Here is a 24,479-nt window from a genome sequence, read left to right as displayed (position 1 = left end):
GCAGATGATACTGTGTTGTTGAGTGAAGATGAAGGGGAGCTGCAAGGCTTGGTGGATGAGTTTGGGAGAGTAAGAAACGGAACCTAAAGGTGAATGTAGGGAAGAGTAAAGTGATGGTCTTTGAGAGAGGTGAAGTCAGTGAATGTACAGTGAGGTTGGATGGTGAGGAATTGGAAAATGTGAGTACGTTTAAGTATTTGGGTAGTGTGATGAGTAAGGATGGAGGTTTGGAGGGTGAAGTGCTTGAAAGGGTACAGCAGGGAAGAAAGGTTGCTGGTTCCTTGAAAGCAGTGATAAGAAACAGGGAAGTGAGCATGGAAGTAAAAAAGTTACTACATGACAGTATCGTGATACCAACTCTAACATACGGAAGTGAAGCTTGGACATTGTTGGAAGGACACAAGTCAAGAGTGAGAGCAGTGGAAATGAGTTATTTAAGAGGAGCCTGTGGAGTCTCGTGGAGAGACAGGCTGACGAATGAGGATATAAAGGAGCGTTGTGGTGTGGATGTGGATGTGATAGGAAGCGTTGTGAGGAAAACACTGAGGTGGTTTGGCCATGTGGAGAGGATGGAGGGTGAAAGACTGACGAAGAGAGTGTATATGAGTAAGGTGGAGGGTGGAAGAGGGAGGGGGAGACCGAGGATGAGATGGAGGGATGGGGTGGAGAGGTATATGAGAGAGGGGGGTGTGAGTTGGGAGCAGGGCAGTGAAATGGCGGGGGACAGGGCGACTTGGAGGCGATTTGTTTGTGGCCACCCCAAACGGGATTGAGGCGTCTGGCAATAGATAGATAGATAGATTCTACAGATATGCATGAAATCCGAGGGTGGGATGAGGTGGGGGAGGTTCCCAGTGTTCTGGGAAGTTGAAGGGTGCCACAGCCAATGAGAACATACATTGGCTGGGAGAGGAGACATCACCAAGCATCAGTCTCCAGTGAGCTAACACCATAATTGCACGTTGGAGAGTACTTTTTTTTTCCCCCCTACCTGCCCTTATTTCATGCCAAATTGCAAGTTTCATATGCCTGCCTATCACTGTTTACAACATCCTTATGTCCTATTTAATGCCTTCATTTCCAAGATAATCATTTACAAACAAATCAGGTTCTACTGAAGAAATGAGTCTGACTTGCACCAGTGGGTCTCCAAGACAAATTCAAGAACATCCAAATCCACCAGAGGCATAAAAGCTACATTACATTCAGGATTGATGGGGCTGAACTTTGGTCTAAATGCCCCCCCATATCTTCAAGAAACCGTCTTGAGAACCTATGTCTCTTAGCGAGGAGTGAGCATCCTACCCCATCTGAACAAACCAAGTCACTGCATAACCTATCAGAAACCCCTCTCATATATGGAGATACCATTCTTGGCATGGACATGCTCAACTTAGCCAATAGGACAGCAGCGTAAAGAAGCATTATATTAGCAACAAAGAATTATATTTCTTCAACTTCCTGCAGGTAAATTATCGGCCTCATGTCATAATCAAATTTGCAACTGATAATATATCAATGATGGTACAGCAGACCAGCCAGTGTTCATCAGCCATTCTGCACTGACAAAATTACAGGATGCTCCACTCTGCTGGCCTGTCTGTCTCTATGTCTTCCCCATCCTGAGGGCAGATAATTACATGGAACTCTCCTACCTCAAGGAAACACATGCAGACATCTTGTGGGCACAAAAAAGATCTCCTATCCTGATCATTGCAAACCAGTTAAGCCAGTCTAAAGTGAATCTCTCTGCCCTCCCTCCTCAAGTACAAGGTTTCACTTCTGGGTCTCTGATCCCTTGCCAGACCAAACTCCTCAAAGGGGGATGTCATGGCAATCAGCTGAGACAGATCAAGCTGAATTTGTATCTCCCTGTCCCCTTGTGCTCTTCCTAAAGCAACCCACATACAATGCTCCTACCATGGGAATGCTTTTCTGACAGCATCCCAGTAGTGATCCAACCATGACAAATTTAACTCTGGAGCCAGCTATCCCTCCTATCCATGGGATCATAGGTACAGTGCCTTCTCCAAAAGTTTGCACAGATGTATATTATATATTTGGAGTGGGTTATCAAAGCTCAAAACGACTGAGGATGCACCAGCACTAGCCATGGTGGGCTACCTGCTTCATACACATTAGTTCCAGTTGATGTGGTCCCACTTCCAAGTCTACCTCACTGCCGTCACCACCACAGATCTCTTAGAATTTGTGGTCGTCTTGGCACACTCCTCCCATATGAAGGGACTGCTTCTTCTGTTATTAAGTCATACAAGAGTGGACTGGCAAAACATATTTATGGTTTTATTTCAGATGTTGTTGTTGTTGGTCAACTCCAGTCTGTCTGATCAAACAACTGCCCCTGCAAGGCCGTCCTGTACAAGTGAACCAATGTTCGCCTGTGGTTGACAATGTCACACCACAGCAAAGCAAAGAGAAGTGTGTGTAGATTTGGCTCCTGGGTGGATGTTGCATCTGCACCTCTCCACCCAGCTAACAGGGGCACCATAGTAAGCTCCACTTCACCCCACAATTTAGTTATATGATAACCACAGTGTTGTAACTGGTTTCCTGGGTTGCAGGAAACCTTCAGACTCATCACTCAGTACTAAACCACATGAGGTGAAAAAAAGTAATAAAAAGTGTCAGGAAGGAATGGGAGAAGTAGTTTAAAAAAGAAGGGGGGCAGACATAGAAAGAGAATGTAAAAGGTGAATGAAGAAGCAGACAACACTACATCGTCAGAGGATGATGGTCGCCACCACCTACCACTAGGGATGTGAACATTACAACCTTCATCTTGCAAAAATGGAGGTTCTGCCTGACAAATCCTCCTTCAGTGTGTGGTTCATATAACAAGTGACATCTTCCTTCACATGGGAAACTTCCGTTTAACTTCAGAAGTGCCATAAATCCTCAAAAAAGCTCTCCTCCAAATGGTCATCATCAGAGGAATTAAGATCAGTGAACGCCTCTCTATCAATTATAACCTTATTATCTCTCACCAGGGACAATTCGTCTGAGATCATTTTTCCTTACATCTCACTAACGATGGGGAAAAATAAAAAAAAAACTTTGTTTTGACACATGGTGAAGGATAAAGCTGGGTCAATTTACACAGACAATGATCTCACCTTCAGTGACTCCAGAGAAGGCAACTAAATAAGAAATTTCAAAATATTATAGACATTTCTACAGCATCGATTATCACAGTGGAGTTACAGAATCTTTCTCCTCAACTGAGTGTGGTCAAGTTCCTCATTACCAGCAAACTTGTATGCATCAATCCATACTGAAGGCTCTATCACTCTCTCTGAGATGCCTTCATAACCTTCTGGCAGAGGAAATATGGTTTTTTGGTTGTGCAATAATTATCTTTCTTTAAAAGAACCTAACTTAATTAATCTCAACACAAATTGTGAAAAAATTCTAAGAATGTAATAAGCCATCTTATCTTCCTCTTGTGACACATTTGCAGCCACAATCACTAAAACATGAAACACAGAAGACTGTCAGCAGCAGAACTTACCTTCAACAATATACCGGTATATGGCAATCATAAATTAAATACAGTATGATGAATCACTTAGTGTCTTTTATTAACCACACAATTTGTGAGAAAGGCTATCCATACTATGAACGAATGATTATGATAAATGAGTTTGTAGTCCATCAAACAAGCAAAAAAAAATTATATCTTAAGGATTTAACTGAAACTGGAGAAAATTAAATCCTTTTCTGAAAACCTGGCAAATTAACTGCAAATAACAACCATACAAAGTTTCTCTAAGTTACTGATGAATTCAATGAAACTAATACCAGTACACTGCATGTACAGTACGTTGTACATATCAAGCCATCAGACCATCATACTGTGTCAAGAGAGTAAATATTTTTAACTGTGTTTCATATCAAGGAAAGATTAATCTAAGCTTTCAAACTGGTTAATTTAGTGACTAGTATTCATGAAGGAGAATGCAAGCTAATCCCCAAACAGAATGTACAGTAACTACTCCACCATACTCATTACTTACATCTGCATCCTCCTCTACTTCCTCATCCACCACCTCTGCATTGTATTCCAGGAGAAGGTCCCTGATGGGCTTGGAATCCAGGTCTTTGCAGATGAATGGATGCTGTGAGAACAAGACACACACTCTTCAATGTCATCAGCTAACACTCCATAAATAATAACAATTCCTGAAACTTAAAGCATGTATATCAATGGAGACAAAATTAGCAAATAGAGATATAATGAAGATTTAAAAAGTTTCCAGACAGAAGGCAAGTACTTGGATGCCTAAACTCCATGTCACCAAAACCTTTAATTATCAGGGCATTAGCCAGCCTCACAGGGTACCAATACTTTATCTCAAGTCTGGCAGAGCAAAGAAAGCATTTACAAAAAAAAAAAAAAAAAAAAAAAAAAAAAAAAAAAAAAAAAAAACCATGGCCTTTAATTTTATTTTTAAAATTAAATAAATATAGTACCAAAAAAAAAAAAAAAAAAAAAAAAAAAAAAAAAATGTTTTAATTCAGGTTACCTGTGCACATCTTGAATTACCATACTGATCTATATAACATGAATTATTCCCATTATGGCATACTGACAAGCGGAGGGAATGAATCCATCTCCTTTGGTTGGTCATCAGGTTCAAAACCAGGCACATCATTTCTCTAAAACCAGACACTTCACTTCTCTATCTTGAGGAAGAAGGCTGTAATACACCACTGTCATCCATATTCCTGGGATTACTACAGCCTAGTTTCCTTTTACAATAACTTTCTAATGTGGCCTGGTCCAAAGACGTTGTACTGTATCTTGCCCTAACCCAAGTGTTCTAAAGGTAGTGCCTTGATACCCCCAGGGGGTATCAAAATGAATTCTTCTGTGTATCCAGAAAGGTGTCCTATTATTTATTCTATCTATCTATCTATCTATTGCCAGACGCCTCAATCCCGTTTGGGGTAGCCACAAACAAATCGCCTCCAAGTCGCCCTGTCCCCCGCCATTTCACTCCCCTGCTCCCAACTCATCCCCCCCTCTCTCATATACCTCTCCACCCCATCCCTCCATCTCATCCTCGGCCTCCCCCTCCCTCTTTCCCCCTCCACCTCACTCACATACACTCTCTTCGTCAGTCTTTCACCCTCCATCCTCTCCACATGGCCAAACCACCTCAGTGTGTTCCTCATAACGCTTCCTATCACATCCACATCAACACCACAACGCTCCTTTATATCCTCATTCGTCAGCCTGTCTCTCCATGTGACTCCACAGGCTCCTCTTAAATAACTCATTTCCACTGCTCTCACTCTTGACTTGTGTCCTTCCAACAACGTCCAAGCTTCACTTCCGTACGTTAGAGTTGGTATCACAATACTGTCATGTAGTAACTTTTTCACTTCCATGCTCACTTCCCTGTTTCTTATCACTGCTTTCAAGGAACCAGCAACCTTTCTTCCCTGCTGTACCCTTTCAAGCACTTCACCCTCCAAACCTCCATCCTTACTCATCACACTACCCAAGTACTTAAACGTACTCACATTTTCCAATTCCTCACCATCCAACCTCACTGTACATTCACTGACTTCACCTCTCTCAAAGACCATCACTTTACTCTTCCCTACATTCACCTTTAGATTCCGTTTCTTACACACACTCTCAAACTCATCCACCAAGCCCTGCAGCTCCCCTTCGTCTTCACTCAACAACACAGTATCATCTGCAAACAACGGTACAGGGAGTTTCCAAACACTATCCTCTCTCACCAGGGCCACTCCAATATCCACTACCCTACCTTGTACCTCTTTTATTACCCCATCCATGTACAAATTGAACAACCATGGAGACATGACACATCCCTGTTTCAACCCAACCTTCAAAGAGAAAAATTCACTTAGTTCACCATCCACACGCACTGCAGCCTTCGCACCATCGTACATACTCTTCACAGCATTCAACAACTTCCCATCTATTCCATATATTCTTAACACTTTCCACAATCCTTGTCTATCCACCCTGTCATATGCTTTCTCCAAATCCATGAAAGTCACATACAACTTCTTTCCCTTCTCTAGAAACTTTTCCACTAAAGATCTGAGAATGAATATTTGATCTACACAACCTCTTCCCTTCCTAAAGCCTCCCTGTTCTTCTCCAACTAATTTCTCTGTTCTTTCTCCAACTCTGTCAATAAGTATCCTACCATACACTTTTCCTATTATACTAAGAAGACACATACCCCTATGATTACCACACACTTCTTTTTCCCCTTTTCCTTTGTACAAGGGAATAATTATACCTGACTTCCAATCCTCCGGGACTCTACCTTCCTCCCAGGCCAATCTGCACATCTTCCTCATCCATTCTACTACTATCTCTCCCCCATGCTTCAGCATTTCACCACACACTCCATCAATTCCTGGGGCTTTCCCTGATTTAACTTTCTTCAGTGCTTCCACAACTTCTATCCTACTGATTTCTTCCTGTCTTCTCACCTCCCTCCTTCTCCCAGCCATTCCCCAGCCACTTATAATCACATTACTTCCATCCTCTACGTTCAACAATTCCTTAAAAGTGTTCTCTCCATCTGCTCACTTTTTCTCCCTTCTCCACTCGTAATCTACCATTTTTATCTTTCACTCCCCTGCTAACTTCACTTCCACCCTGTCTTACTCTTTTCACCTCTCTCCAGAACATTTTCTTACAGTCCCTCCACTTTACACTCAAATTTCTTCCAAATTCCTCATCCACTCTCTTCTTACTCTCTCTTACCAATCTTTTCACCTCTCTCTTTCTTTCTACATATAACTCTCTCTTCCGCCTCAACCTCTTCCATGCCAACTATTTCTCATCCATTCATTGTATGCTTTCTTCTTTTGTGCCACAGCCTGTTTCACCTCTTCAGTCCACCACGCTGTTCCTTGCACCCCCCTCCGTCTTCTCTTCTTTCCACACACCACATCACATGCTGCACATATTTCTTCTGTAAATATTCTACACACACCTTCCATGTCTCCCATCTGCTCCAATTCATATTTGCCCAATCGTTCCTCCACTTCTCTCTTATACTCTGCCTTTTTCTCATCCTCTTGTAACCTTTCCACTCTCCTTGCAACTACTCCTTCCTCTCGTCTTTCCCTTCTTCTCCAACTTACTTGAACTTTAATTCTGGCCATCACCAAGTAGTGGTCAGAAAGTCCACTCCCCCAACCTCTATAAACTCTTGCATCCATTACACATCTTCGCATCCTTTCATCCACACACACATATTCTATCTATCTATCTATTGCCAGACGCCTCAGTCCCGTTTGGGGTGGCCACAAACAAATCGCCTCCAAGTCGCCCTGTCCCCCGCCATTTCACTCCCCTGCTCCCAACTCACAGCCCCCTCTCTCATATACCTCTCCACCCCATCCCTCCATCTCATCCTCGGCCTCCCCCTCCCTCTTTCCCCCTCCACCTCACTCACATAGACTCTTTTCGTCAGTCTTTCACCCTCCATCCTCTCCACATGGCCAAACCACCTCAGTATGTTCCTCATAACGCTTCCTATCACATCCACATCAACACCACAACGCTCCTTTATATTCACCCCCCCCCCAAAAAAAAAAAAAAAAAATTTGGCAGGTATAATTAACTGGCAACTGTGAATAACTGCCAGTTAGTCCAGTGGTTCAGCTATTTGTTTATTTTCATTTACTTTTCTCTTTTCTTAACAGAAACTGAAAGTGAGAAGAGTAATAATATTACAGAGAGGGTTTCAGGTTAACTAGGAGCTAAACTAGGGCGTATCGGGGCAGACAAAATGTAAGAACCATTGCCCTAACCAGAAGCTCTCTCTCCTCTGATCAAGGAAACATGTTGTATCAAACTCTGAGACTGAAACTTTTAAGTAACAGAAATATACTGTAATTCCTTGGTCATTACGTATAACTGGAACCACACTTAGTGCGTGATAACGAAACTGTGCAATAATGAAAGCACACAACCTTTGGGATTTATCCTAACTGGTACTGGGCACCCAACTTGTAAACCCAAATTTTCCCCTTTACAACAATTTAGATAAGTATGGATGGAAGTTTGTAGGGTAAAGTGCTTGAAAGGGTACAACATGGAAGAAAGGCTGCTGCTTCCTTGAAAGCAGTGAATAGGGAAGTGAGCAGGGAAGTAAGAAAAAGTCGCTGCATGATAGTACTGTGATACCAACTCTAACATAGGGAAGTGAAGCTTGGGCCTTGCTGGAAGGACACAAATCAAGTGTGAGTGCAGTGGAAATGAGTTATTTGAGAGGAGCATGTAGAGTTACAAGAAGAGTGAGACCGACAAATCAGAAAGTGAAGGAGCATTGTGGTGTGGAAGTGGAGGTGACTGAAGGAATTAGAAGGAATACACTGAGGTGGTTTGACCGTGTGGAGAGGATGGAGTGCAAGAGAGTGACGAGGAGTGACCATGTGGAGAGGATGAAGTGCAAGAGACTGACGAGGAGTGTATGTGAGTGAGTTGGAAGGAGGGAGAGGGAGGGGGAGGCCAAGGATGAGATGGAGGGATGGAGTGGAGAGGTACAGTATACAGGGGGGGTGTAAGCTGGGAACAGGGCAATGAAATAGCAGGGGACAGGGTGACATGGAGGCAGTTTGTTTGTGGCCATCCCTTACAGGATTATGGTGTCTGGTGATAGACAGATAGATGGACCCACTGATTACATAAAAAACTGTTATAGTATCAAAAACAAATATAGGTATGATTACATTAAAAGAGAATTATGAAAAGTGGAGGAAACATGAACCATTTAGAGACATGAGATGGGCTTGAGGTACTGTATGTGATTCTGAGGCCAGGGGGTAGGGGGTTAGTAGTCTCCACCACCTGTGATTAACTCCTCAAGTAGGGCCTCATCTTTTAATCCCTCAAAGCCACCAGAAACCACAGATTTTGCACCATCGTTGTCAGCAGAAACCAGTTCAGGTGTATGATAATGTTGTTTTTAAGGCCAAAAATGCGCAATAATAGCAGGAGTGCCGATTTTCATCTCGCAGTGATAATGAAAACCATAGTAACCAAGGAACCACTGTATTCTGAATCACTTATACTTTCAAATGCTGGTACTTTTTAATAATGTGATGTTTTGTCTTTTCTGCCGAAGTAAAATACCTTTCATTAAGCCAGTAAAGAATATGATGAACTCATTGACCATCTACAATACGCTATTTTCTTTTTAGAATTAAAGGCAGTCACACCCATTTTTTTTCCCTTAAAAAAAAAAAAAAAAAAAAAAAAAAGGTGCCAATAACTTACACAAAATGTACTTGGTTGCACATATACCTTTAGCATGGCTGGCTGCTTCAAACCAATGGTTTAAACCAAGCATTAAAAAAAAAACTTTTTAAACCACTCCATTTCCTATTGGTTTATATATATATTTTTTCTTGTTGTTCATCATTTACTTTTGGTTTTTAATTATGTACAATTGTATTCCTAATACCAGGATTAAAAACAGTGAGGTGAACTGAAAAATTTAATTAAATGTTCTAACCAAAAAAATTTATGGTACATACGAGAATGTAAATGGACAAATTTATTAATCCTTTCAGTAATAGCTAATTTGGTTTTAAAAAATCCTTTCTATCCTTGTTAACAGAAAAAAATACTGGTATACATTACAGCAGAATGCAACACATTTAAGTAGCCGAGCAAATTTACAGTACCATTATCATCATTATCATCCAGACCTCCTTTCCCACTCGAGGGCAGGGTGAGGAGTAGCAATGTACAGACAGCCTAAGTTTGCCCAATCCAATGGGCCACACTTCCATTCACTCATCATTCAACCCCCGGAATCCTGGCTCTATCTGATACATCAAAAACTTTCACAACCTTCTGTAACTTCACATAAACGTATATATCCGACAGAGTCAATCTGGATGCTGTCATGTCACAAAGAGGTGCCAAATTCCTGACCATGCACTTCTCACAACATTCATCCAAGCAGCTCGATCTCTTGTCAGTTCCCTAGCCTCACCGACTTCAATACCTCTCTTCCTCACTCACACATCCACCATATCCTTCCATCTTCCCCTTGGACTACCTTGCCTCCTCCCTCCTTCAGATTTGCTCAGATATACCTTTTTCACCACTATGTTGTTATCTTTTCTCTCCACATGACCATACCATCTCAGTACACTTTCTTTGATTCTGGTGTCCACGGACTTCCTCACTCCGCATGTTTCACGAATCACATTATTTCATATCCTATTCCACTCTCTGTACTCCACATATATTCCTCAGCAGTCCCATATCCATTGCTCTCACTCTTGACTTTTCATTCTCATGCCACACCATAGTCTCACATCCATATGTTAAAGCTGGCACTAACATTCCTTCATGTAAGCCTTGCGCAGCTGCAACACTCAAGCCTGTTTCTTATCAAGGCCTTCATTGCACCAGCTACATCCTTGTGCCACTCTACTTCCACTTCTTTGGCACATTTTCCTCTTTTTTCTATCACTGTACCTAGGTATTTGAACTCTCTCACCAATTCCAACCTCTCTCCATTCACTGTAACATCACACTGGGAGTTATCTTCTTTCCCGATTACCATTACTTTAATCTTTTCTACATTTACTGTCAAGGCAAGACACTCACAGACATCAGCAAAACTCTGCACTAGTCTACCAAGTTCCTGTCAGGCATTTGCAAGTAGCACTGCATCATCAGCATGCAACAAATATGATATATTCCATCCATCATCATTCATTTCCAACGCCATCCCTCTCTCAATTACTCGTGTTTTTACTTCTCTCCTCACCCCATCCATATATATATATACTGTATATTGAACAACCATGGAGACATCACACAATGTTGTCGTACGCCCACACTGATCATGAACCACTCACTTAGATCCCCATTCACTCATACACAAGCCTCACTACCATCAAAAAAACTCTTGATGGCACCTAGCAGTTTATCATCTACACTGTCCATGCTCAAAACCTTCAACACTCTGTCTCAATCTCTGTCTACTTTGTTGTATGCTTTTTCCAGACCCACAAATGCCATAAACACCTTCTGACAAGCCTTCTCCACTATCTGTCTCACTGCAAGTATTTGATCCACACATCCCTTGCCATGCCTAAAGCAACCCTGTTCATCACTCACTAGAACTTTTGATATCTCTCTTACTTTCTCTATAATAATTTTTGCATATACCTTTCCAACAACACGTAACCCCTAAACCATGGTGTTGTTTTTGCCTGACCTGCGTGTCTCGCGGTCATATTCGCGCTCTGCCAGACTCTCTAAAAATATTTGCCAAAAATCAGTTATTAGTCCAAGAATATTAAAATTAAATATGCATATGGCACATACCTTCAGCTTTCTCCTGGGATGTTTGTTGAGCCTTCGTCGAGTACCGTAGGATTTGTGGAGACCTCTGAAGTTGGGTAACAAAGTCTCCACTTTACACTTCCCACCAACCCGTAATATGATTACCACAGCCTGATATTATCACTAGAAACACTATTCTATGATTCTCAAATAGTTTGAAATCCATACTCCAAAAAAAAAAAAAAAAACACTGTGAAAGCAATGAAAATTACGAGCGCGGAAAGACCTTCCCACTTGACATCGTTCGCTGCTGGTGTTCTGTCATTTATCATTCATAAAAACACTCACAGTTTATATTTCTATTACTATATAACACTTATATATATCTACAGTCTTTATCCATAAGTTTCCGTCAGTAACAGTAGTTTATTGTCACTGTAGGCATTCAATTTCTCTTTCAGTAAAATACATAGCATTCACTTTCTGGTCCTGTATACTAGCATTGAGAGTGAATCTGTCACTTTCATTTTCACTTTCATAACTCACAGTATTCATACATGCTAGAGTGAAACTTTCACTTTCATTACTCCTAGCATATATACTCGTATTCTTATATTACTACTCATTCCCATTTCTGTTTACATTATTTTATTTACATTATTTATATTTCTATTTCATTCACACTGTGTTATGCAGTCACTTGCAGTAACTTATAAAACTATTTTCCACTGTTCACTTATATTTACATTCATTGCTTTCACTTGCTGTTTACACATTATTTACATTTCCACTTACACTGTTTTACTCACCAGATAGATCGTAGTCACTGTCTATCATTTTCACTGACAAATTAGCCAGTTCACGTTCAACAGCAGTCACTTGCCCCTTTACCTCTTTCCAAACGAGGTTTAGTAGGGGGTAGAGGTCACAGGGCCCTTTGCATGGGGCTAAAAAGCGACGGAATTGGGCAGGCGCTCGCTTTCACCTTGAAAGACGACAGTAAACTCAATACAATGTGGTGGCCTGCCTAGGGGAAATGCAATGCTGCCAATGTCAGCAGGGTGAAAGCTGCTAATATATATGCTATGAAATGATTGGCAGGAAATCTAAACAATACATAATAAATTGGTAGTTCCAGGTGAATGTAAATATCACTTAGGCTTCTCCCTTCCTTTCTTATATATATATCTTTATTACAAGAATAGATTATATGGCATATTTCAAGGGGAAATAAACAGCGAAAATTAGTGAACGAGTGCACATGAGGTGTTGTCAGGTGATAATTAGCCAATTCCATGTGTATGGCACTATCACTTACCTTATTTCTTTCTTGTATATATTATTTGGTATAAGAATAGGGCATAGGGCTTATTTCAATGGATGAAATCAGTGGAAAATTCCAGGGAAGATTTACTTAGCGTAGCATGGCCAGGCAGGCGAGAGGAGAGGGTAATGGAGGAGAGGTAGGAAGGGGAGTCAAGAACGGGGAGAAATGGCTAAATTGTCAACAATGGATGGGAGTACAGATGAGATTAGGAGTGCTGATTAATGTCGGACACTGGCAGTAGATAGATGATACAAGGCACCACTTGAAAGGAAGGGCGAATTCAAAATAACACAGAATCACAAAAGTGATGCCCCGCGGTATGATCCCTTGCTCCCAAGCGTCACGAAAGTGACGCCCCGCGCTTAACGGGTTAATAAACTTATGCCAAGATAATTCTTGCACTTATTTGACTCACCTTTATTTTTATACAGGGTATAATCACAGCCTTTTTCCACTCTCTTTCACTTATCCATGCCATCTTACATATCTCCAACAAGCACTTCATTCTGCTCTCTCCACTAAACTTAATCATCTCTGCATACAAATCATCAACTCCAGATGCTTTCCCAGTTTTCAGACGCTTCACAGCGTTCTTCACCTGTGGAAGTTTCATGTTTCCTGGTACTGCATTCCTTCTCTGAACATCCCTAAAACCAATCATGTTTACAGCAGCTATGCTCTCTCTATTCCCATTCATCAGGCTTTCAAAATATTCTTTCCATCTGGTCCTTACCTCATCCCCATGGGTTAACCCCTTCGCGCACGATGACGCAATGTAAGTCATAATCCTTGCAATCTGAAGAGTAACCGATGATGCATTCATTCATTCATTCATTGCCAGACGCCATGTATCCCAAACGGGGTGGCCAAGGGCTTAGAGTTAATTGTTTTACATGGAGGGGCACTAATCCTCTACCAACCCCACTTGACACGTAGGGATGCCAACAGCATCTGGTGTTCCCAGGCGGTCACCCATCCAAGTACTAACCAGACCCAACGATGATGCAACTTCCCTATAAATGGTCGTAGAAACTTTTCTTGTGGATGGATTTGCGTCAAATTTGGTTGAGTCAAAGCTCAAGGTTGCCAGGTCCAGGGGAAGTATATGGCAACAGCCGGGAGCTTATCAGAAGGGTAAGCAGCCTATATTTAGCTCAGTACTGTCCCGTCAGTCAGGCTGGAAGGGTGTGTGAGCGCGCAGCTGGGCATTTAAACCCACATTTGGTTACTACGTCACCGTCCATATCTTACATGTGTATAGTGATACTGAGTTCTATATTGTGCGGTGTGCTTGTGAAGAATGTTTATAAGTGTTTCTTATATATTTTCGGAAAAAGCCAGTTTTGAACATTCCTAACTGATTTTTACCATTCCCCTGCTATTGTTACATTACATTAAACCTGAAAACTGTCACGCAAGTGTTTATCTGAGAAAGATTACATGAAATACTTACTCAGTTGAAGTGAGAGTGAAGAAAGCAGTTAAAAGTGAAATGGAAAATGAACATGTTCAGAAGCAGAGAGCGAGGAGCAGGAGAGCGAGGGTGAAATATGACCCTACGAGTGATAAGGGCAAACCCGCGGTCAAGGCCGCCTTAATAAGCACTGTAGAGAGTGGTAGTAGCACCATCACTACCACAATTCCCTTCACCACTGCCACCACTGGTCCTTTCACCACTGCCATGACTGGTGCTATTACAACTCCTACTGCCATCACTCAGACGACATTTTTCACCTTTCCAGAGACCACCATACTGATGAAAGCATACAGCAGTAAATCACATCGCAAACACACATATACACACACACACACAGCCGGAGAGAGCAGACGTCCCAGCCATCGCCGCTAACCTTAAGTAGTTTCAGGAATTTTGTCTGTCCTGTCTCCTAAGGTCTTGTTTTAAATTCAAAATAATTAAAGTTAATAGACTACCAAAAATGTAAAGATTTATTGACTAAATTGTACATGTTTTTTTTTTTTTTTTTTTTTTTTTTTTCCCCCCCCGGTAACAGCTGTTTTGGTATTTAACCAACATCAAACATGGCCGAAAATATGAACAATGAGGGACTGGAATTTCAAGGATTTGATGCTAATACCAATGTCATAGACCTGGTTAAAACATTAATTATGAGGATTAGTGAACTCGAAAAGAAAGTAGAGAATCTAGTGATAAAGGATGTGTCAGTAAATACCGAAACCACCATACAGAGTCTGATCCAGTCCAATGAAACAGCTAATGAAGAGATTAGGAATTTGAAGCGGGAAAATGTTGAACTGAGGAGGAAACTAGAAGAGAGTACTAATAAAACGGAGAAGGTGAGTAATGTACTAGAAGAACATAAGGCAAAGTGGGCACACGTAGAAGAAGAACAGAAAGAAGTGGTCAGCTTAAGAGAGATCATCCAGGAAGAAAGGGAAATGAACAAGAAAGAAATGGAAGAAAATGTAGTGAAAATACTGAAGAAAAAAGAGAAAATAGCTAGAGAAACTGTAGAAAGGAACAGATGTGTGGTAGTATTTGGAAACAGGGAAGAGGAAGAAAAGGTTAGGTTCGTAAGACTCGAGAGAGACACGAACATGGTGAGAGGAATATTAGGCAAGATTGACCCCAAAGGAGACAAGTGGGTAAAAGAAATTGAGGAAGTAAGGAGGATAGGGCCTTACAAGAAAGGGGAAACAAGACCAATGAGAGTCAAGTTTACATCAGAAAGTGTAATAAATGAGATACTTAAAGTGACCTGGAAATTATGCAAAGAGGCGGGGATGGAAAATATTATAATAAGAAAAGATCTGAATGAAGAAGAAAGAGAAGTTTTAAAATCATTAAAGGAAGAAGTAAAGGAAAAAAATGATAAGAGGACAGAGGAAGAATGTAATACTTTTTTTTGGAGAGTATTGGATATGAAAGTAAGGAAATGGTATTTAAGGAAACAGAAGTGAAGGAAACTAAGGGGGATGGCTGTGAAAGATCAGAAGTTGAGGAAGTGGTACGGACAGAGAGTAGGAGAGAAGAGGGTATTAATAATGTCAAAAATAATTTGAAGGTGATATATACTAATGTTGATGGTTTCATATCGACAAGGATCGAAATTAATGATTTCTTGAGAGAACATGAACCTGATGTCATGTGCTTTGTAGAGACCAAATTAAGAGAAGATATTGATGTTCATTTGGGAGATGGTAAATACAAACTGTGGAGAAAAGATAGAAAAGAAAAAAAGGGAGGAGGAGTGATGATAGCAGTGAAGAACAACATAAATGTAGATACTGTGGAAATGGGAGAAGGCAGGGCTGAAGTGATATATATGAAATTAGAAACTGGAGAGAATGTTAAGAGAGATATGGCGGTAGTGTATGTTCCCCCAAAGACGAGAGCATGGAAGGATGACGAATACCATGAGATGTTGTCAGATATGGCTATCTATCTATCTATCTATCTATAGCCCGACGCCCTAATCCCGCAAAGGGTGGCCGCAGACAAAACGCCTCCAAGTCACTCTGTCACCCACCATTTGACTCCCCTCCCCCCAACTCACCCCCCCCCTCCCTCATATACCTCTCAACTCCATCCCTCCACCTCATCCTCGGTCTACTCCTCCCTCTCCCTCCCTCCACCTCACCTACATACACCCTCTTAGTCAGTCTTTCATTCTCCATTCTCTCCACATGTCCAAACCACCTCAGTGTATTTCTCCTAATCTTTTCAACCACATCCACATCTACCCCACAACGTTCCTTCACTTCTTCATTTGTCAACCTGTCCCTCCACGTCACTCCACATGCTCCTCTCAAGTAACTCATTTCCACTGCTCTCACTCTTGACTTGTTCCCCTCTTGCAAGGTCCAAGCCTCGCTTCCATACGTCAGGGTAGGGATCACAATACCATCATGCAGTGACTTCTTAACATCCATACTCACCTCCCTATTTCTCATCACTGCTTTCAGTGTACCAACAACCTTTCTTCCCTGCTGTACCCTTTCACATACTTCATCCCCCAAAGCTCCATCCTTACTCATCACACTACCCAAGTACTTGAATGCACTCACATTCACCATATCCTCACCATCCAACCTCACTGCACACTCTGTGACTTCCTTCCTCATAAACACCATAACTTTACTTTTGTTTACATTAACTTTCAGCTTCCTCCTCCTACACACTGTCCCAAATTCATTCACCAAACCTTGCAACTCCCATTCATCTTCACTCAACAATACTGTATCATCAGCAAACAGCAACACCGGAAGCTTCCAAATCTCACCCTCATTCATTAGGGCCACCCCCACATCCACTGACCTACCTTGCACCTCCTTTACAACCCCATCCATATATATATTAAACAGCCATGGAGACATCACACACCCCTGTTTCAGTCCCACATTGAGATCAAAGAACTCACTCAGCTCACCATCCACTCGCACCGTAGCCCTAGCTCCCTCGTACATACTCTTCACAGCACTCAACAATTTCCCCTCCACTCCATATATTCTTAATACCTTCCACATACCTTGCCTATCTATTCTGTCATAAGCTTTCTCCAGGTCCATGAAGGCAGCATACACTTTCCTTCCCTTCTCTAGATACTTCTCCACTAAACATCTTAGAACAAATATCTGACTACACACCCTTTTCCCTTCCTAAATCCCCCTTGTTCTTCTCCAACTAGCTCCTCTGTCATATGCCTAACCCTATCAATGAGTATTCTACCATATATTTTACCAGTCACACTAAGAAGGCAAATACCCCTATGGTTACCACATACTTCTCTCTCCCCTTTTCCTTTGTACAGAGGAACAATTATACCTGATTTCCAGTCCTCTGGAACCCTTCCCTCTTCCCAAGCCAATCTACACAACTTCCATATCCACTCCACAACAATCTCACCCCCATACCTAAGCATTTCACCACACACTCCATCAATTCCTGGGGCCTTTCCCAGCTTAATCTTCTTCATCGCTTCCACTACTTCCGGCCTACTGATCTCTTCCTCCCTCCTCTCATCTCTTCTTCTCCCAGCCATTCCCCAACCACTTATACTCACACTGCTCTCACTCTCTACATTCAACAAATCCTCAAAGTGCTCCTTCCATCTCCTCAATTTCTCTCTCTCCTCCACCAACAATCTATTATTCCTATCTTTAACTCCCCTACTATTTCCCCTTTCACACTGCCTTACTTTCTTTACCTCCTTCCAAAACAATTTCTTACTCTCCCTCCATTTCACACTCAGATTCCTCCCAAACTCTTCATCCACTTTCTTCTTACTCTCCTTCACCAGTCTCTTAACCTCCCTTCTCCTGCTCACATATACCTCTCTCTTCTCTCTCTCATCTTCTACTTGCAAAAAATAATTGAGAAAAGCAATAATATAATTTTAGTGGGTGACTTTAATTATAAAGAGGTGAACTGGGAGGAATGGTACTCGGGAGGCGGCGAGGATTTGTGGGGCACTATGTTATTAAATATAATAATGAATAATGTGATGACGCAATGGGTCAAAGAAGAGACACGGTTTCGAGGTGAGGACACACCAGCAAGGTTAGATTTACCGTTCACCAAAGAACCCGATGTAATAGAATCATTGGAATATCTCTGCCCTTTGGGAAAAAGTGATCACGTAGTCATTGAGTTCCAGATGTTAATAGGAAACGTTGAGCCAAGAGACGAGCTTCATAGACAGGGAAGATACAACTTTGGGAAAGCAAATTTTACTGGACTGAGAAACTTTTTTGAAAATACGGATTGGAGAAAATTCAGAGAAACAAGAGAGATACAGAGAAAGTGGGATATCTTTCTAGACCTCTATAATTTGGGAGTGGAAAAATTTGTACCAAGAGTAAGAGGGAAAGAAAACAGGAAAAAGGAGTGGTTTAATAGAAGGTGTATGATAGCAAAAAAAGAGAGAGATAAGGCGTGGAAAAATTGGAGAAAGAGAGGTAACGACAGAACAAAGGAAGAATATAAAAGAACAAGAAATGAATACACAAGAATACGTAGAGAAGAAGAAAGGAATTTTGAAAAAGGTATAATTGACAAATGCAAGGATGAACCCAAACTGTTTTATAGATTTGTTAATGGCAAACTGAAACAAAAGGAAGGAATCACCAAGCTGAAAGTAGATGGAGAGGTCTTTAAGGATGCGGCAATGCAAGCAGAAATAATGAACAAACCTTTCCAGTCAGTTTTCACTAAAGAAAAGGAGCTTGTGGAAGGGGAGGGAGTGATTAGAAATGTTCCGGTGATGAAAGATATAAAAGTGGAGGTACAGGAAGTGTATAAATTACTGGAAACTCAAGATGTAAGGAAAGCCCCAGGACCTGATGGAATTTCTAATTAGGTACTGAAGGAATGCACAGAACAACTGGCGGATAAAATTCACAGCTTAATTGTATGCTCACTGGAAGAGGGGAAAGTGCCAAAAGAATGGAAGAGGGCAAATGTGGTACCAATTTACAAGGGAGGAAACAGGGAAGAACCCCTAAATTATAGACCAGTGTCTCTAACCAGCATGGTCGCAAAATTATGTGAGAGAATCCTGAAAGACAGATGGATAAAATATCTGGAAGAGATGAATATTTTGGCTGAATGTCAGTTTGGATTCAGAAGTGGAAGGTCATGTGTTTCTAACTTGTTGAGCTTTTACTCAAGAGCGATTGATGTGGTACAGGAGAGAGATGGTTGGGTGGATTGTGTGTACTTAGACTTAGAGAAGGCCTTTGACAAGGTACCTCATAAGAGACTAATGTGGAAACTAGAATATATAGGAGGACTAAAGGGGAAACTTCTGGAATGGATGAGAGACTTTTTGAGAGACAGACAAATCAGGACAGTAATAAAGGAAAAGATGTCTGGATGGAGGGAAGTAACAAGTGGAGTCCCTCAAGGCTCAGTGTTGGCGCCAGTAATGTTCCTGATTTACGTAAATGATATGGTAGATGGAGTGAACAGTTATGCAAGTCTGTTTGCTGATGATGTAAAGATCTTGAGGAAGATAGAGGTTGAGGAGGATTGTAAAATACTGCAGGAGGATTTGGATAGGATACACAATTGGAGCCGGACGTGGGAAATGAAATTTAATGTAAAGAAATGTAAAATATTGGAAATGGGTAAAAGTACCAGGAGACCATCACTGAATTATTTTTTGGGTAATGAATTAATCACAAAAATGAGAGAAGAGAAAGATCTGGGAGTGCTGGTCCAAGATAGTTTGTCACCAGAAGAGTACATTAACAAGATAGTTGGAGAGACTTATAAACTCTTGACTAACATAAGAGTAGCATTTCATTATATGGATGAGGAAATGATGAAAAAATTGAAAGTGGCCATGATCTGCCCCAGGTTAGAATATGCAGCGGTAGTGTGGTCCCCACACAAAAAGAAAGATATAAACAAGATTGAGAGAATACAAAGAACAGCAACCAAGATGGTCCCCAGTCTGACAGACCTGTCATACAGAGAGAGGCTGGAAAAACTGGATTTGCCTTCGTTAGAGGAAAGGAGAAAGAGGGGAGACATGATTGCGGTGTTCAGGACCATGGTGGGAGTAGATAAAATTGACAAAGAAGATCTGTTTGTATGGGATAAGAGAGCAACAAGAGGACATGGAATGAAATTGAAAAAGTCAAGCTGCTTGAAGGATATCAAGAAATATAGCTTTCCTTACAGAAGTATAGACTTATGGAATAGCCTGGACAAAGAGATCGTCCAGTCTAAAAACTTAAACGAGTTTAAAGTTAAATTTGACTTATTGAGAAACAGCGACGGAAACCCACAAGCATAGTACATTCCGTGTATATCACAATTAGGTATATTAGGTAAATACTTAAATATTTGGAACGATTTAGAGAAAGAGGTGGTGCATGAGAAAAACATTCACGTGTGTAAAGGTAGACTTGATAAATGTGGATATGGAGACAGGACAACACGAGCATTGCTCAATTCCTGTATACTACAAATAGGTTAATACAAATACGTAAATACACAGAGGGATTCAATCTAGGCGGACGTGTGACACCAGCGCTCCGTACCAAATCATCACGGCCAGTGGCATTACCTAAATAGTATCTTTGTATGAGTCAAGCTCAGTACCAGGTTAGACTAAATGACTGTTCATTATAAAAAGGAAAAAAATAATAAGTTTCAACAAGACTTGTAAAAACAGGAAATAGAACCAAGACGAAAGAATACGCTGAGTCATCTCTGAGGTTTGTTTAGACTACAACAAGACGGAGATTGTAAGTATATGCTTTGCACTTTAAGTATTGCAAAATGGATACATACTTCAGTAAAACAAATTTGGAAAAGAAAAGGGATAAAGGTAAAAAGCAAAATGATTTCTACCAAGAACTGGTTGAAGTACAGACCCACAACAGACTGGTTGAACGTGTAAACAAACTAGAAATGGTTTTCAAAAATGAAATTGATGAAATAAAGAAGCAGATGCACTTGCAAAAGGAAGAAATAGAAAAACTAGGAAGGGAGGCCAATAAGAAAGACACAACCATCAGTGAACTAACCGTGGAATTGAGTACACTTAGGAAGAAAATGAGTGAAATGGCAAGTACAGTAGTCAATCACCAGAGTGTTATGGAAGAGTTCAAAAATGACACAGAGACAATTAGGCAAGTTAGCAGTCTTATTGACCAGAGCAGTGATATTGAGGAGAAGATAACACAAGTAAATGAAGCTGTGCAAAGCTACAAAAATGATGTAGAAACCATGTATGCTGAAATGGTGAAAGTAAAGAAAGACTCAGAAACAAGGGTGGAGGAAAAAAGCATTAAAAAGGAGGTGAAAAGAATAATCCAAAACAATCCAAAGTTAGTCAGAGATTCAGTAGAGATAAACAAATCAATAGTAATCACTGGTATAGAAGAGGATGAAGTTAAAAACAAGATCACAAGAGACAAAAAGGAGATGGCAAATGTAATGAGCTTACTGAAAGAAGTATCAGAGGAAATCTGTAGTAAAGACATAGAGGAACACAAAAGGTTAGGGAAATACGAGAAAAGCAAGACAAGACCTCTAAAGGTGACTTTCCAGAGTGTAAACACTGTGGAAGAGATACTAAAAAATGCAAAGAATATTAAGGAAAAAGAGGAGTTCAAAAATGTGTGGATAAAAAGATGCCTAACACAAGAGGAACTGGAATTACTGAAAGAGAAAAGGGAGGAAGCAAAAACAAAAAATGAGGGAAGATCACAAGAGGAGAAGAAGAAATTTTTTTACAAAGTAATAGGATTGCAGGTACGAAAGTGGTACACAAACAGGATGGAAGAAAAAGGAGGAAGGTAGTAGAACCATGTCATGACAAGTATATAAACAAGATGATAAAGTTGATGTACTCAAATGTGGATGGAATGGTATCTAAATTACTAGAGATGAATGATTATGTCAGAGAAAATGAACCACAAATAATATGCCTAACTGAAACAAAATTAATACCAAGGATATCAAATGACATACTAAACTTAGAGGAATACAATATATGGAGAAGAGACAGATATTTAAAAAAAAGGAGGAGGAATTATAATATTAACTAAGAAAAATCTAAAAGTCAAGGAAATAAAACTAGATATACCATCACAAGTAGAACTGATTGCAGTAGAGATCGACACATCTGAAGGTAAAGTAATTGTAGCCAATTTGTACATGCCACCCAGATCAAACACATGGGAAAGAGACGAATATGAGGACCTGGCAGAGAGTACAATTCAGAGTGTAAGATCATTGCTACATAAAATGGAAGAGAAATCGGAAAGAATTATACTAACTGGGGACTTCAATACAAATATAAACTGGAATAATCTAGATATAAATAGCCAAGAAAGCTGTTGGGATCAAAAGCTCCTGGATCTCATACAAGAGCTTTTCTTAACGGAACATGTGAGGGAAACCACCAGAAAAAGAGGACTTGATGTACCTTCAGTGCTAGATCTAATATTTACAAGGCAAGAAAATGATACTGACAGTTTAATATATCCCCCTCGACTCGGCAAAAGCGATCATGCAGTACTAAATTATAACTTCAGGATAGCATATGACATAGTAAACAGCAATGATAGTTACAAAAAGAGCCTAAACTATAAAAAGGGAAATTATCAAGACCTAAAGAAGTATTTCTTAGAAGTTCTATCTATCTATCTATTGCCAGACGCCTCAATCCCGTTTGGGGTGGCCACAAACAAATCGCCTCCAAGTCGCCCTGTCCCCCGCCATTTCACTCCCCTGCTCCTAACTCACCCCCCCCCCTCTCTCATATACCTCTCCACCCCATCTCTCCATCTCATCCTCGGCCTCCTCCTCCCTCTTTCCCCCTCCACCTCACTCACATACACTCTCTTCGTCAGTCTTTCACCCTCCATCCTCTCCACATGGCCAAACCACCTCAGTGTGTTCCTCATAACGCTTCCTATCACATCTACATCAACACCACAACGCTCCTTTATATCCTCATTCGTCAGCCTGTCTCTCCATGTGACTCCACAGGCTCCTCTTAACTCATTTCCACGGCTCTCACTCTTGACTTGTGTCCTTCCAACAACGTCCAAGCTTCACTTCCGTACGTTAGAGTTGGTATCACAATACTGTCATGTAGTAACTTTTTCACTTCCACGGTCACTTCCCTGTTTCTTATCACTGCTTTCAAAGAACCAGCAACCTTTCTTCCCTGCTGTACCCTTTCAAGCACTTCACCCTCCAAACCTCCATCCTTACTCATCACACTACCCAAGTACTTAAACGTACTCACATTTTCCAATTCCTCACCATCCAACCTCGCTGTACATTCACTGACTTCACCTCTCTCAAAGACCATCATTTTACTCTTCCCTACATTCACCTTTAGATTCCGTTTCTTACATACTCTCCCAAACTCATCCACCAAGCCTTGCAGCTCCCCTTCGTCTTCACTCAACAACACAGTATCATCTGCAAACAACAGTACAGGGAGTTTCCAAACACTATCCTCTCTCACCAGGGCCACTCCAACATCCACTACCCTACCTTGTACCTCTTTTATTACCCCATCCATGTACAGATTGAACAAACATGGAGACATGACACATCCCTGTTTCAACCCAACTTTCAAAGAGAAAAATTCACTTAGTTCACCATCCACACGCACTGCAGCCCTCGCACCATCATACATACTTTTCACAGCATTCAACAACTTCCCATCTACTCCATATATTCTTAACACTTTCCACAATCCTAGTCTATCCACCCTGTCATATGCTTTCTCCAAATCCATGAAAGCCGCATACAACTTCTTTCCCTTCTCTAGAAACTTTTCCACTAAAGATCTGAGAATGAATATCTGATCTACACAACCTCTTCCCTTCCTAAAGCCTCCCTGTTCTTCTCCAACTAATTTCTCTGTTCTTTCTCTAACTCTGTCAATAAGTATCCTACCATACACTTTTCCTATTATACTAAGAAGACAAATGTCCCTATGATTACCACACACTTCTTTTTCCCCTTTTCCTTTGTACAAGGGAATAATTATACCTGACTTCCAATCCTCCAGGACTCTACCTTCTTCCCAGGCCAATCTGCACATCTTCCACATCCATTCTACTACTATCTCTCCCCCATGCTTCAGCATTTCACCACACACTCCATCAATTCCTGGGGCTTTCCCTGATTTAACTTTCTTCATTGCTTCCACAACTTCTATCCTACTGATTTCTTCCTGTCTTCTCACCTCCCTCCTTCTCCCAGCCATTCCCCAGCCACTTATACTCGCATTACTTCCATCCTTCACGTTCAACAATTCCTTAAAGTGTTCTCTCCATCTGCTCACTTTTTCTCCCTTCTCC

At 41.0% G+C, this 24,479-nt stretch overlaps 1 protein-coding gene across 2 annotated transcripts in view; it reads right to left on the bottom strand.

Annotated features, from left to right (window-relative positions):
• The window catches only part of Slik (Sterile20-like kinase), a 452,675-nt gene that overhangs the window by 279,823 nt on the left and 148,373 nt on the right, over positions 1-24,479 (bottom strand). For both annotated transcript variants that reach the window (XM_080282573.1, XM_080282574.1), the window contains exon 8: positions 4,035-4,136. In XM_080282573.1, the coding sequence (XP_080138699.1) occupies positions 4,035-4,136 (102 nt within the window). The remainder of the gene's footprint in view (positions 1-4,034; positions 4,137-24,479) is intronic.

This window comes from Coenobita brevimanus, chromosome 94 (assembly GCF_032717465.1).
Source record: "Coenobita brevimanus isolate Jiangsu-jjx chromosome 94, ASM3271746v2, whole genome shotgun sequence".
Classification (NCBI taxonomy): domain Eukaryota; kingdom Metazoa; phylum Arthropoda; class Malacostraca; order Decapoda; family Coenobitidae; genus Coenobita; species Coenobita brevimanus.
The sequence above is the reverse complement of the archived record's forward strand: the minus strand, read 5'-3'. Positions and strand labels throughout refer to the sequence as shown.